Source organism: Aotus nancymaae, unplaced genomic scaffold (assembly GCF_030222135.1).
Source record: "Aotus nancymaae isolate 86718 unplaced genomic scaffold, 86718_ANA_hifiasm-v0.15.2.pri h1tg000006l, whole genome shotgun sequence".
NCBI classification, from domain to species: domain Eukaryota; kingdom Metazoa; phylum Chordata; class Mammalia; order Primates; family Aotidae; genus Aotus; species Aotus nancymaae.
Genome location: NW_026988417.1, coordinates 51,751,023 through 51,766,721, shown reverse-complemented (window position 1 = coordinate 51,766,721; position 15,699 = coordinate 51,751,023). Strand labels below are relative to the sequence as shown.

General features: G+C 50.1%; 1 protein-coding gene across 5 annotated transcripts in view; it reads right to left on the bottom strand.

Moving 5' to 3' along the window:
• Positions 1–15,699, bottom strand: part of CRACD (capping protein inhibiting regulator of actin dynamics) — a 157,936-nt gene that overhangs the window by 15,389 nt on the left and 126,848 nt on the right. For all 5 annotated transcript variants that reach the window (XM_021670341.2, XM_021670342.2, XM_021670343.2 and 2 more), the window contains 4 exons: positions 10,076–10,240; positions 7,116–7,184; positions 4,462–4,644; positions 800–3,809 (listed from right to left, as the gene is read on the bottom strand). In XM_021670341.2, the coding sequence (XP_021526016.2) occupies positions 800–3,809; positions 4,462–4,644; positions 7,116–7,184; positions 10,076–10,240 (3,427 nt within the window). The remainder of the gene's footprint in view (positions 1–799; positions 3,810–4,461; positions 4,645–7,115; positions 7,185–10,075; positions 10,241–15,699) is intronic.

Sequence of the window (15,699 nt, the reverse complement as noted above, 5' to 3'; positions counted from 1 at the left end):
AAAGACCACCTGGTGACCATCAAACAGACCATCCAGAGGCAAATCTCCTTATCTGGAGAATTCACAACGAAACTTTCCTTGTATCTAACACAGGCATTTGGTTCCAGGCCTTTCAACTTTTATAACTAGAATCTCTAGACATCTCTGGAATGCCATGCCAAAACTCATTTTGCAACCCTTGCTGATATTAAGGCGCCAAAATGTCTATAAAAGTAATCATTTAGCATGCCTTTCGTGGCCAATGTGGCCCAAATTACCCTTCCAATTACCCTTAAGCTCCCGACTTAAGGTTCATAAACGCTCCTAAGGAAAATCCACCAGGGCGCTCAGTCCTCTCACTGAGGCGTTACATTGCTTTACTAATAAAACTTTCCTTTTTCAAACCTGTATTGTTGTCGGATAATTATTCTCACCAACGCTCGTGTGGACCTCTTTTTTTTTTTTTTTTTTGAAACGGAGTCTCGCACTGTTGCACGGGCTGGAGTGCAATGGCGCAATCTCGGCTCACTGAAACTTCCGCCTCCCTGGATCAAGCAATTCTCCTGCCTTAGCCTCCCGAACAGCTGGGATTATAGGCATGTGCCACCGCGCCCAGCTAAGTTTTGTATATCTAGTAGAGACGGGGGTTTCACTATGTTGGCCAGACTGGTCTAGAACTCCTGACCTCGTGATCCGCCCGCCTCAGCCTCCCAAAGTGCTGGGATTACAGGCGTGAGCCACAACGCCCGGCTGGACCTCTTCTTGATGCCCTGCTCTGACAACTCGCCCGGCAGCAGTTTCCCACCCTGCAGCTACCTACCTTTCCTCCCGGCCTCGGGTGTTTGGGAAGGTTTCACTTGTTGAGCGGCAGGCAGAGGTGGAGAAGCAGGTTTCCTCTTTGTAGCCTCTTCCTCCTCGTCCCTCTTCTGTCCCTTCCTTTCCTCGGGGCCTGGGGGTGAGGGTGGCCGGCGATCACTGCTCTCCTGGCCCTCCTTGGACGGCTCACTTGGCTCTGGGTCCGGCCTCCCCGCTCTGCGAGACAGCAGCTCTACCAAGTAGGGCCTGCTCAGTTTGGAAAGTGGGGATGCCGGTGGGGTCTGACTGGTGGGCTTGGGAGCCAGTGCTGGCTTCTGTGCCAATGGCATTTTGTTTGTCGTCTTGTCGTGCTCTGGAGCCGGGGTCTGGCTGCTAGCCGGTGGGGGCCCAGGCTGGGCCACAGGCGGAGAGCGGCTGCTGGGAGGTTCAGCGGAGTCCCTTCGGATGGAGGGGGCTTGCTTCCGCTCCTGGGGAAGGGATGGGCCATGCTTGAGGGACACACCCTCCGTCTCTTTCTCTCCACGGGCTGCCCGCTCCGTCTCTTTCTCTCCACCGGCGCTCCCCACTGCGGGCGGCCCTGCATCCACGCTGTCTCCGGTGCTGCTGTGCCTCTTCTTTTTCTTCTGTTCGGCCTGTTGGTCGCAGTTGAAGCGCAAGGAGTAGTTGGTCCTTCTCAGTTTTATTCCAAACGGGGAGGTTTTTTCCTCCCCACCTGGCATCACAGGGTCTGGCTTTGCTATCACGTTTGTGGTCTCGCTGTCCGATGAGGTCGCGGACTCTGTGTGGGCCACCACTTTCTGCGGAGAGTAAGGAAGGCTTGGGACAAGGAAAGACGGGAGGTCTTTGGCAAATTTGCATCCCTCGGTGGCGTCTGCGGGCTCCCGGTGCAACTCCGACTTCTCCGGACCCTTCCCGAGCTCGCGAACACCAGCAGGAGGAGGCTGGGGGGCTGTCTCTTCGCCGGGTCCCAGCAGGGGTTTTTTTCGAATGCCTTCCGCTTCCGTGTTCTGTCTGGAGGTCTCCGTGCCACCATCGGAGAACTTCTGCCAGGCAGGCTTAATAGAGAACTTTGCATTGACTGGCGGGGTCTTCCGGAGGTTCCCGCGGGAATCACACCGGCCCCTGGGAGTGGGCTCCTCTCCGGGCCTAGATGGGTCCTTCTCGCTGCTGCGCGGGTCACTCTCTGTGTTCTTCAGGATTCTGGACCGAATGGAAGCCCATTCTGCGAGCGCGGCCGCGCTGCTGGGAGGCTCCTGGGGGGGCTTGGCCTTCCCGCTGCCCGTCCGCGCGTCGCCGGGGCCTCGGGGAAGGTTCTCCGCAGCGGGGGTGTCCGCGTGCCTCTTCTCCTCTGACAAGCCCAGGAGCGACTTGCATGCGGTGTCCTTGATCTGGCTCAGGTTGACGGCCGGGCCGCAGAGCTGCGCGCCAGTGACCAGAATGGCGGTGTGGGGGACGCTCAGGGACGAGGGCAGGGCGTGCGCAACCGGGCTGGCTTTGGGGGCCTTTGGTTCCTGGGGGGCATTGGTGAGCCCCATGTCCTTTGCGGGCGTTACGGGGCTCAGGTTGACTTTGGGGAAGAGAATCTGCTTCCCCCCGGAGGACACCTGGAACGTGTAGGGCCGGGGCATGCTCTGCCTCTCGTCCACCTCCTGCCACCGCAGCTCCTCCACCTTGCGGCCTTGTTCAGGGAGGGCGGCTTCTTTCCTCTCCACTGGAGGCTGTGCGGCTTCCACGGTCCCCTCTGGTTTCGAAGGAGACTCTGTGTCCCCTTCTTCTCTCTCTTCCTCGGGCCCAGGATGATCAGGCCCCTGGACATCCCCGCTCCTTTCCTGCTGCTGCTCTCTTGCCCGCTCGGCCTCTGGGTTCTGCTCCTCGCAGATGCTTGGGTCCTCGGAGTGCTCTCTCTGTCTTTCGGGTTTCGGGTGTTCCTGTTCTTCTGGGCTCTCCTCAAAGTCGCTCAGAAGTGCGCTGAGCTGGCCCCTTTCGTCCTCCAGGTGCGCCTGGCCCTGCTCCTCCTCTCCTTCCAGATCCTCCTCTTCCGGGCCCTGCCGGGCCTCCCCGAGCTCCTCCACTGCCTCGGGCGGCCCCTGTACCTCTTCCTGCTGTTCCAGCTCTTCCCTTCGCTCGGCCTCCTCCTCTTCTTGCCTTCTGAGCTCCTCTGCGTGCCTTCCTTCCTCCTCCTCCTCCTGCCGCCTCCGCTCCTCCAGCCTGGCGTCCTCCTGTAGCTTCCGCCTCTCCTCGGCCTGGGTCTGCAGACACCTCCGCTCCTCCAGCCTGGCGTCCTCCTCCAGCCGCCGCCTCTCCTCGGCCTGGGCCTGCGGACGCCTCCGATCCTCCAGCCTGGCGTCCTCCTGTAGCTTCCGCCTCTCCTCGGCCTGGGTCTGCAGACACCTCCGCTCCTCCAGCCTGGCGTCCTCCTCCAGCCGCCGCCTCTCCTCGGCCTGGGCCTGCGGACGCCTCCGCTCCTCCAGCCTGGCGTCCTCCTGTAGCTTCCGCCTCTCCTCGGCCTGGGTCTGCAGACACCTCCGCTCCTCCAGCCTGGCGTCCTCCTCCAGCCGCCGCCTCTCCTCGGCCTGGGCCTGCAGACGCCTCCGCTCCTCCTCAGCCTCCAGGCGCTCACGCTCCTCCCGCTCCCTCCGCTCGGCGTCCTCCCAACCTGGCGCTTCCAGGCTCCGCCGCTGCTCTTCCCGCGGCGCCCTTTCCAACTCTAGCGGCGGCTCCTGCCCCTCGCCCTCCTCCTCCAAGAGCTCCTGCCTTCTGTTCTCTTCCCAAAGCCTGCTCTCCAGCGCCTGCAGCCGCTGCTCCTCCCGGCGTCTCTTCTCGGCGGCTTCCGCTTTTTGCCGCTTGCACTTGGCCTCCAGTTCTCGCCAGTAGTCTTCTTGGCGTCTTCTCTCTTCCTCGGAATCCATCGGATTGGGTGCCTCTTCGTGCCACGTTGGCTTGTCCTCGCCTGGGTGTCCGTTCTGGTCCAGGGAAGGCCGACTCTCAAGGCCCCCTTGCTCATGCTGTGGATCCTAGCATTGGGAAGGGAAACACAATTAGCTTTTTGCTTTCTCCACCCACATCTGTTCCTCTTCCTAGTCACAGCGCCAGCGGCCCTCTTAATTTCTCAAGAACACTTGGAAGCAGGTGTTCTCAAGTTCAGGAATAGTGAAACTCAGGCATCGGTCACCCCACGCAAGAGTCCGTCGTGGGAATGGAGGAAAGGGCGGGTATTCTGTTTTCCCCTCCAGCTCCTTTATTTGTCGTTCCCTAATTCCTTTTCTTAATATGAACAAACGAGGAAAACCAATATTCCAGCATTAGATAGATGAGCAAAAAGAGACTTCGACTTCATCATTGTCCCCTGAAGCCTGTGACTTGGAAGCCTACCCTAGTCAAACTGAGGGAGTGTTGGCTAAACCACTTTCCACTGCAGAGCAAACACAACGGGTCTGGAGCCCCTCAAAAGGCAATCTCTCCCTCTGAAGTCCACCGGGCTCATGCCAGAAAGGGCGAGGAAAGTAAACAGGCCTGCGTGTCCCACAACACCGCCACACACTCAAGTTTCCGATGGGGAGACACCCAGGTCTTTCCATGGCTCCACCCCAATGCCAACCCACTTGTAGAATTAGCACCCAGTGAGCAAGGGCACCTTCCTGATCAGCCCAGGCAGGCTTTACCCACCTGGGCAAGGCGCCTGTGCTTCTTTGACACCCTCTGGTTTTTTGGCTTCACAGCCAGCTTGTGCTTGGCCGCGCTGTTGTCCAGGCGAGCGATGGCCAGGGGGATGGCATCTAAGTTGACACTTTCGATGGTGCCAGCAGAAGAGAAGTGCCTTTTTGGCCGAGACGGTTTAACAGGAGCAACCTAGAGGGGAGATTAAAATAGAAAGTCAGTTGGGATCGGAAGACAATCTGCAGGGAATCCCAGAACGGCAGCACTCATTCCAGTCCCTGCCTCGCCCAGCCTGGCCCAGGGAATGCAGGTGAGCAGAGGGAACTCCTCAGAAAAATAAATGAACACTTGTTTTGGAACCAAAGGACACTGACTATTTGTTCCACCAACATCCACTGGTGTTAACTTGTAAAAGTCATTTAACCTTTAGGAACTAATTTTCCTGCTTTGACTAGTATGAGTTCAGAGTAGCTCAGAGATTAGCAAAACATAGCCAGGAGGCCAAATCCTGCCCACAGCCTGTTTTGGAAAATCAAGAGTTTTACCGGGCCACGGCCACACCCATTGTCTTTGGTGGCTTTGTGTGCTATGAAGAAAGAGTGTCACAAAGGAGAGTACTTGTGGCTTCATGTCACAAAGCCTAAAATAACGAGCAGTTTGCTGACCCGTGCACTAGATCACCTCTGTGCTAAGAACTGTTGAACTCTCAGACACTGTATACATGCCTTGGCTCCTACACAGGACCTCAGTCCCTTTGAGACCGGGAATGTGTCTTTTTTTCATTTTTGCATGGGTCCCCTTTATGCCCACGTAGCAAACCTCATTTGGTCAGTGCTCAATAAATATTTGTTGAAGGAATGAAGGAAAATAAAATATAATATGTATGCCTCAAACATGAAATTCCCGATCAGCAAAAATGTTTTGGTATGGCTGGGTGGGATGGCTCACACCTGTAATCCCAGCACTTTGGGAGGCCAAAAGGGCAGATCACTTGAGGTCAGGAGTTCAAGACCAGTCTGGCCAACATGGCAAAACCCCTTCTCTACTAAAAATTTTTAAAATAATAAATCAGCTTGGCACAGTGGTGCACACCTGTAATCCCAGTTGTGGAGGCTGAGGCATGTGAATTGCTTGAACCCGGCATGCAGAGGTTGCAGTGAGCCGAGATCACTAGGCTGCACTCCAGCCTAGCCCACAGAGCAAGACTCTGTCTCAAAGAAAAAAAAAAAAAGTTTTGATACAATCACTCCAAAGAAGTCTCAGGGTACTGAGTGCACCGAGAAGATAAAAGGAAGAGGGACCTGATGAGAAAAATGAATGGCAAAAATCTGCCACAGGGACAAGTGCGGTCCTTCAAAGGATGAATTGTGGAATGGCCTGCAGCTCTAGAATACAGATGCAATCACTAAAAAAACACAACCTCAGAGGAAGTGTAGATTTGGAAAGATCAGAGAGAGTGTGACGCAGCCCAAACCCAGAGACCACACTAATCAGAATGTAGGAAGCCACGCCTGTAGACCTACAGAGAATTCACAGGCTGGCGGCAAGCAAAGGGCTGCTGGCCATACAATGCCAGAGTGAGGCAGCGGGAGCGACGCCAGCAGCTCGGCTGTGGCCAGGGTGTATCTGTTCCTGCTGTAAGTATGGAGTGGTGAGGTTTAGCGGAAGGGCTCCCTTTTTGCAATTATCTTCTATATTGATGCACGAAAGATGAAAGACCAAGCAGCTAGCTCTAACAGCAAAATAGATGCTCAGTACATATTAATTTATGACAAGAAGCACAGAAAACTCAGCCTTTGGCCTACTAGCTTTCATTTATTTATGGTTATCTTTATAATAGGTATCAAATTTTGAACTATTGCTGAATTAAACATATGTTTCCATCCCCTAATAGATGCATGAGAAAAAGGAGTCAGAGCCAAATGTGACAGATTGAAGATGCAGATAAGCACTTGACACTGAGATTTAAGTGCTGTGCTTTGTTTCTAGTTCTCCCAGCTGGCTTCCTCATTATCTGGGCGGCAGCACTGTCTTGAGCCATCCCCTTCTTCGGGAGCAGATCCTGCTTCCTATACTGTCTGCCAGGCCTTGGGAGGCTGCCTGGCCCCTTGTGCAGATGAAAGGTCCTCACTGGAGCAGATCAGCTCCTACAGAAGAGGTGCCCGGGGGAGAAGGGTCTGCAGGGTTCTTACACTCCTGCAGGTAAAGTCTCAGGTTTAAAAAAAGGACACAGAAAAGTTTAAAAAAACAAACATAAAAGTAGAGAGATCCTGAAGTTCTATTTTGTTTTGTCTCTCTAGATATAAGAGGACTCTTTTCCTTATAGACTGGAGTTGGAGTGAATATTCTGGAATGCCTTTCTCAATCTATTAACAGGGTCTTGAAGTACATGATCCTTTAAGGAAAGCTACCAACTTCTAGGACCCCAAACGCAGGCATGCTGGGAGTATGGCTAGTTTCCAGAGCAGGGTTCAGTTCCAGCAGTTGCCTTGCCATGGAAACAGATACTCCAACATCTATCACTAGTGGCATTTTGAAGGAATTTAAATATATGAAGGCAACAGTTATGAATGGAAAATGAGGCAGCAGGTTGCAAAAAAAAAAAAGGAAGATCAAAGTTAAGTAAGGAAAGAAGCTATATAAATAAGTTCAAATCATATTACCTTCTCTTCCATCTCACTTCCAGCTCCAGGGAGATTCAGAGGACTTAGAGAACTTGGCGTATCACTGGACTGGAACAGTAAGAGAGCATTCAAGTCAAAGGCCTGAACAGGAAGTTCTGGGCAAATAACCAGACACTGTCTGTGCCTGGGTAGGGCCGCCCCCTCCTCCACACAGGGGTGCAGCTGGCCTCAGAGAGCCAGCAGGAGTCCCAGCAGGGACTATGCTAATATCCAAACTCCACGAGCACTACCTGAGGCACAGAGGGTGCAGCAGCCTGTCCCCGAGCTCAACGTGTTTCCCACCTGGGTGGTCCCCAGTCTTGGTCCTTTGTGTTTTTCTCCACTGCCTGAGAGATTGTGAGTAGCTGAACAGCCACTTTCCTTGGGGTGCAGGGCTGTGTCACATACATGACCTCCAACCTCAATGCTTTTGGCCTTGCTGGCTGCCTCTGCCTCTTCTCTGGCCAGACCTCCCTCATCTCAGAAAGGAATGAGAAGAAAGAAGGCCTACCAACGCCACATGCGAAGAGCTGGGCTGAGAAGGGGAAAGACCAGGGAGGGGCCAAAAAACCAGCAGAAAGAGAGAAGAAAAAGGCTAAAGATTGATACCCCCATGTCCTAGGCATGATCAGGAGACCCTCAGAGGTCATTTGTACCTTTCATATGGCCCACTATTATCTTCTTTTTCTTTTCTTTCTTTTCTTTTCTTTTTTTTTGAGATGGAGTCTCACTCTGTCGCCCAGGCTAGAGCGCAGTGGTGCAATCTTGGCTCACTGCAAACTGTGCCTCCCGGGTTCAAGCAATTCTCTGCCTCAGCCTCCCAAGTAGCTGAGATTGCAGGTGCCCCCCCCCCACTGCCACCACACCCAGCTAGCTTGTATCTTTAGTAGAGATGGGGTTTCACCATCTTGGCCAAGCTGGTCTTGAACTCCTGACCTCGTGATCCACCGGCCTCAGCCTCCCAAAGTGCTGGGATTACAGGCGTAAGCCACAGTACCTGGCCCCTTTTTCTTTTTTTTAAAGACAGGGTCTCACTTTGTCACCCAGGCTGGAGTACAGTTGCACAATCACAGCTCACTGCAGCCTAGAACTCCTGGGCTCAAGCCTCAGCCTCTCAGGTAGCTGGGACTAGAGGCATGTGCCACCACACCTGGCTAATTTTTTATTTTATAATTTTTGTAGAGATGAGGTCTTTACAAAATATTGCCCAGGCTGTTCTCAAACTCCTGGCATCAAGTGATCCTCCCACCTCGGCCTCCCAAAGTGATGGCATTACAAGTATGAGCCATAGTGCCTGGGCCCTGCGATACCATCTATCCTGTATTGCCATTTCCTACAAAAGAATCTTTCCTTCCCTTCCAGAGCAATCATGTCAGCTCGCCCTACCTCTGTCCATTCTCCACACCACACTTAGAAGGATCTTCAGAAAATACAAATCAGATTACGTCACTGCTCTGCTTAAAATTACTCAGAGGCTTCCTGTTATCTTCAAAATATAATTTACGCTTTTCCTGTGGTCTATACAATCCAGCTTGGCACCTTGCTCTGCCCTCCCCTTGTCCCCACCAGAGTCCTGCTACACTTCTCATCCAAAGAAGAGACTTCTCCACCACCAAGTTACTCACTTTTCCATTAGCTTGTTTTATTTTCTGTGCAGCCAGCATTTTTCTTGATCCGAAATGGTTCTATTTATATATTTGTTGACCTGTTTGTTGAGTGACTCCTCTCATCATTAGGGTGTAAACTACAGACCCCTTGTAGGATCTGGCTCATCTCTAAAACACCCACAGCTGAGACAGAGCCTGCTGAACAAACAGTCCTCCAGGCCACAGTGCCCAGCACTTTTGAGGTCATCAGTAACAGTGAGGACATTTGCTTCGTCCTCAGGATAGCCCTGCACCAAGGTGATGGCTGTTGCTGCTGCCTAGCACTAGAGAGGTTGGGAAGAGCGATATTAGACCTGGCGGGAGAGATGGGCCATCCCTGCTTGACCTACCACACAAAGGGTGTCGATGAGTGGGTGCCAGGTGTCACAATGGGCAGCAGGGAAGGAATATTCTTCATATCCTTCCTCACTTTCCTCTGCAAGTCGCTTGTCTTTCTCACTACTCTTTGATGCATCAATTGATAATGCATGATTTCTTCTGAGGCACACCCATTTTAATAACACCCAACAAAATTCCAGGGGTCTTGATAGGCAGAGCCTAGAGAATGCTTTTTTTTTTTTTTAAACTGAAACCTCAGTGCCTCACCTAGACTTGCTGACTTGCTACTGGTTGGACTTTGCTCCTTTATCCCTAAGAGGTCTAAGGGCATCTTTGCTGCTGCTGTGGAGGAACTCTCATTTCAGGATATGCTCACAGTGTCAAGAGACCAAATTTAGACAGGAAGGTGCTGGAATGTGACTTTCTTTCCAGACTAGGCCCTCTTCAAGTTCACCTGTTTGATGTCTCCTGTTTCATTGAGCCCCTACACATTTCTTTTTCCATTTCGCTTTAAATTAGTCCAGTTGGACAAATAATTATGCAGTGCTGCAAAGCAGGCAGTGGCTTAGTCCTAGGAGACATAGATGTGTCAGACCCAGTTTGTCCTCAAGGAACCCCAAGTTTAGAGATGGAGAGAAAACAGTTACATGGACATAGATAGGGAGTGCAGATGTGTAAAACATGGTGAAGACAGTACAGCTTGGGGTGAGGCCAGGTACAGCTTCCCAGAGGAGGTGGGTATAAGCCTTGAAGGATAAGTGAAAGACACTGGGAAGAGCACCTGCAAAAGGCATGTCTCCTCTTCCTCCCCCTCCTCATTGCAGGTTCCAGGTCAGGACCTACCCAGGTGCCCTGAGCTACCAATCAGAAAAGCTCCTCTCCCCAATTGCCCCACTGCAGACCCCAGGGTTACTGGAGGCCCAATGTCCTGCCCTGGTTTCTGAGCAATCAAGTCATTCCCTGGAGGAGACTTACCTTGTTCTCAGCGTCTGAGAGGATGATGTCCTGCTGAGTCACAATTTCCATGGGACTGGTCAGGAACAGATCCTCTTCTAAGCTAGCCTCTCCACTGTTTGCCTTCTTCATGGGAATGGCATTGGGTGGCCGCTGCCCAAACTTGATATTCTTGCCCAACTGTTGCTGGAGAGAAACAGAAGAAAGACATTCTGAAGCAGTGAAGCAGTTCACAAGCACCACGACCAGGTTCTCCGGCATATCTAGTGAGCACTGAGGCGTACCTTGTGCACCACTGATTCTAGACTCAACAGCATGCCAGAGAACCAGGCCGCCACCCTGTAATAAGTTAATTTGTTTTCCACTTTCTTTTCTTTTTTTCTTTCCCACCTTCAAGCCATGAGCTTTTTCGTCCAGCCACCTCTTTCACGGAGATCCCAACATTTCCCAGTGGGCATGGTGGCCACATTTTTTGAACCAAATGTTGAGATATATGTTATGACAAAAATGTTTGATTAACCTATAAATTCATTTATATAAAAGGTTTTTTAAAAGTGAAAAAAAATTATAGAAAACAGTTACATGAAATGTAGGAACCACTGGAGGAAATCAAGACCCTTAAGGTTGGTGCAACTCTCCAGACCCTTTGGGACATATTCCCTTTGAAGATCTATACTTCTGCAGCCTCCTTCACCAGCCCTTAGCTCGAGAGCCCAAACCAGAACATTGCATTCTGCCGCACTGGGTCACTGCCAAGGCAAAGAAGGCCCCAGGACCAGCAAGTCTTTCCATGATCAATACTGAAACCCTGGAAAGGATAGAACAATTGGGATGTCTTCTTTGCCTTGCTGTGGCCACCTAACCATGATAAAGGGGACAGAGGAACCAAGTGGGGAAAAGCCAAGGAGGGCCTGATTACTGGTGAATGGAAGCTAAAAGGACAGGGAGAAGGGAGGGGGAAGTGAGGTCAAAATTAGGATGGTTAAATAGTGTTTGCAAGTAGAGGAAGGTCAGGTTCGAAAAGGAAAATGTCTTTAGAAGTTGCCCAAAGTCCCCTGGGGGTACAATTGCCCCCAGCTGAGAACCACTGCTGTAGACCTAGGTCCTTGGGTTTCATAGTCATTATATGCCTCAAAACAGTTATTTTCTGATGTTCATCTTTTGTTTGTTTGTTTGTTTGAGACAGGGTCTGGCTCTGTTGCCCAGGCTGGAGTGCAGTGGCACAATTTCGGCTCATTGCAACCTTGACTTCCCAGGCTCAGGTGATTCTCCCATGCTCGGGTGATCCTCCTACCTCAGCCTCCCAGGTAGCTGGGATTACAGGCATATACCACCATGGCCAGCTAATTTTTGCATTTTTTGTAGAGATGGGGTTTCACCAAGTTGCCCAGGCTGGTCTCAAACTCCTGGGCTCCAGCAATCCACCCACCTCGGCCTCCCAAAGTGCTGGGATTACAGGTGTGAACCACCACACCTGGCCTGATATTTATCTCTAATCTGGCTAATATTTAATCCCACAGGACTGCAAAGAGCCATAGCAATCACCTACTCAAAACCCCTCCCTTTGCAAAAAAAAAGTCTGAGGCCTGGTGGAGAGAGGTGACTGGTCCAAGCTTATGGAAATAATGAGTGGCTCCAAAGGAATCTGAACTCAGGTCTTGTATTTTATTTATTTATTTATTTATTTAATTTTTTGAGATGGAGTCTTGCTTTGTCGCCCAGGCTAGAGTGCAATGGCACGATCTCGGCTCACTGCAACCTCTGCCTCCTGGATTCAAGCGATTCTCCTGCCTCAGCCTCCCAAGTAGCTGGGATTACAAACGTGTGCCACCATGCCCAGCTAATTTTTGTGTTTTTGGTAGAGATGGGGTTTCACCACGTTAGCTAGGCTGGTCTTGAACTTCTGACCTCGTGATCCGCCTGCCTCGGCCTCCCAAAGTGTTGGGATTACAGGTGTGAGCCACCGCGCCCAGCCTAGATCTTTAAAAAATAACATCCAGTGTTGTTTTCATTGTACTACACGGATGTTCATAAATTTGACATTGTACTTCTTTCTTCCAGGGGCAGAAATAAAGAGATGGAGTATTTCTAACACTTCACTGATGTTCCCTGGTAGAAGAATCCCTTGAGGGAAATGTCTTCTCTCCCTTTGAACTCAGTGGTACCAAATCCACCCACCTTTGCCCAGCTGCCCCTCAGCCTTGCACAGTGGGCAGTGAGACTGCAGAGACATAACAGCGATGAGCCCAAGGCTCCGTCCCCACGCCCCGGGGACCCCAGCATGCCAAGTCAGGAGCACAGCCAGGCAAGGGCTTGTATTGGATCCGCTGGTATTTCAGCCTGAGCCTGGCTCTCCCAGCCTCACAGGAAAGGAGCACACATGAAAAGCCAAGCTCAGCTAGGGAAGTACAGCATCAGCAGCCTGGAAGGGTTGTGGGGAGGAGAAGCCTGAAAAGGGTGTCTTTTAAAAACAAGTCCAACAGGAAGCAGCAGGTAGTATCTACTCTAAGTGAATCAATAAGCAGGCACGGTTAGAACAGCCGATGGATGGAGTTGGACAAGAGGACATGGAATAACAAGGTCACAGGCCCATCTCACCCTGCAGCCTTGGGAGAGGGGTGGGGACCCATGCAGAAGAGGTGGGAATGGTTTCTTTGTCCTCCCAGCCCAGCCTTCTCGAGGAGTGTTGGCCACGAGCTGGAAACTGTTCTAAATCCCCTAAGATTGAGACATCTCCTGTTGGGAGGGTCTGCTCTTTACCAATGCTGAGATGAGGACATTTCTTGTGCTTTCAGTGGAAAGGAGAATTCCTTTTTTTTTTTTTTTTTTTTTGACAGAGAGTCTCATTCTGTCACATAGGCTAGAGTGCATGATCATAGCTCCCTGCAGCCTCGATCTCCTGGGCTCAAGCGATCCTTCTGCCTTAGCATAGGACTAAATAGTTAGGACTAAGTAGCTAGGACCACATGCATCAACTACCACACCCGGCTAATTTTAAGATTTTCTTGTAGAGACAGGGTCTTGCCATGATGCTCAGGCTTGTCTCAAACTCCTGGGCTCAAGTGATCCTCCTGCATTAGGCACCCAAAGTGCTGGGATTACAGGTATGAGCCACTGCATCCAGCCAGAAAGGATAATTATTTAATGAACTTCCAAGGAGTACCTGATCTAACACACTAATACCATTTAATTAGGATTTTTGCCATCATCACAAAAAAGAACAAATATACTTAAACTTCATTTCATTTTAAATTTTTTAAATTTAATTATATTTTTTAGTCAGGGTCTCCTGTTGCCCAGGCTAAAGTGCAGTGGTGCCATCATAGCTCACTGCAGTCTCAAACTCCTGGACTCAAGTAATCCTCCCACTTCACCCTCCTAAGTAGGTGGGATTACAGGTGCATACCACCATGCCTATTTTTTAAAATTTTTGTAGAGTTGGGTGGGGCCTTGCTATGTTGCCTAGGCTAGTCTGGAACTCCTGGACTCAAGCAATCCTCCTGCCTCAGCTTCCCAAAGTGAGGACATCACAGGCATGAGCCATTGCACCTGGCCTACTTTACTTCATTAGGGCCCCTTTTATAATACTCATGTTGGTCCATTCTGATGCTTACAAGACAAAAAAAGAGTATGGCGAAATGTAATCACAGTCTGAATTGAAATAATGTCCAAAGATGGAATGACTATTATATCTACAAATAGAAAAAAGAACATAGAAAGAAAAAAAAAATGGAGTAAGTACAGGAAAAAGAAGGTGCCTGGTACAAAGCAGGGAAATTAAAAGAGTAATGTTCAGAAGTGAAGTTGAGAATTAAGGAAAAGATGGAAATCCGCGGCTATGCTAGACCTAAAAAAAAAAAAAAGAAAGAAAAAAAAGAGAATTAAAGAAAAGAGACAAATCGAGAGGAAGGGACAGGGAACAGAAAAAATGCATAGGGAAGAAGAGGGAGAAGGGGCCAGGAAGAGCAGGAGACCAGCAGCAGCTGCAACAGCTGGGGGACATTGGCAGGAGAGGGCAGAGGGAGAAGAGGCGGAGGGAGGGCGGGTAGCAGAATGTATCTATCATGTAGTCACAGATATGTTCATCCTGTCAAAATCAGCATCCTGCTGCTGTCTTTTAGAATGAAAGTGTGCATCTTAGTAAAGAAGCTGACTTGAAGTCCCCCCAAAGAAAACAAGCTCAGGCTGGTGGCTGGGGAACTTAGAAGAGAAACTGAGATGAAAGAGGGGAATGTGGCCGTGACGAAGAGGAGGGCTACAGTTTCTATGTCCAGACGAAGGACTGTCCTCAAAGACATGCCCTACAGCTGTCAGGGATGAGACGGTGGACCCAGGCCAGGACAGGACTCAGGGTCCAAGGCATGGTGCTCAATCCTCAGGTACTCAAGGCCAAGGCCTCACCCCTACAGGCTCTCCCTGCGATATATCCTCTGAATGCTTCCTTCAGCCGACTCAGAGGAGACTGGCTGATATTTATTATATCAACAATTAAAAGTTTACTACTCACACCTATTTGGCAATCTCAGGTGTTACGTGAGTTGACTATGTGAATAAATGTGTCTTTTTTTTACTTTAATTCTGCCGACTATTCAGGCATTGTCATGAGAGGAACTATGACATAAACAATGACTGAAAACCAGGCTGAGATAAACTGGCCTTTAAGTTTTCAGAGAGATAAACTACCACTCCTCCCATCTTTAAATATATATATACATATGTCCCTAGTCTCCTTCTTGCTTTTTTGTTTGTTTGTTTAATTTGTTTTATTATTTTCCTCAGGTTTGAAACTCATTCCTACTTGTATTTTTTTTTCTCTTTTTTTTTTTTTTTGAGATGGAGTCTCGCTCTGTCACCCAGGCTGGAGTGCCAATGGCACGATCTCGGCTCACTGCAACCTCCACCTCCTGGGTTCAAGTGATTCTCCTGCCTCAGCCTCCTGAGTAGCTGGGATTACAGGCAGCCGCCACCACACCCAGCTAATTTTTGTATTTTTAGTAGACACAGAGTTTCACCATGTTGGCCAGAATGGTCTCCATCTCCTGGCCTCAAGTGATCCATCCACCCCGGCCTCCCAAAGTACAGAAATTACAGGCGTGAGCCACCATGCCCAGCCCCCAGGCTCCTTCTTCATACACACGGGAAGTATAAGCAGAAGGGAGAGTGGAAACTCGTGCCTCTACGAATACTCCATGTTGCTGGTGGCCATGAATAGAGTTACTGTTGAGACTGGAATGTGAGCTACAAGAAACTATATTTTATTCATTCAAATTGGACCATTTTGTTGAAATGTGGAATGCTGGAGAATGACGTTATAGGAATGCACATCCATATTTATAAGGCTTATTCCTACAGTGTGGAAATGCCGAGCACACCGTATTCTGCAGCTCTCTGCCAGTGTCTAGATTTTCCCATGCTTCAGACTATGTCTGAAGAGCAAAGCAGAAAAAAAATAAATAAATGAAGTTGCTGTCTTCTTCAGCAAACTACAGGTATCTCCATAGTTAAAATGAAAAATAAAAAAAAACCATACAGAATTAAAGACATCCTGCTCTAGGAAGAAGTGGCTAAGAGTGGGTATTTATTCTTTGTGTCCTTGACAGCTGCATTAAGGTGTCAAAATCCCCGAATGTATGACTTTGGTATTT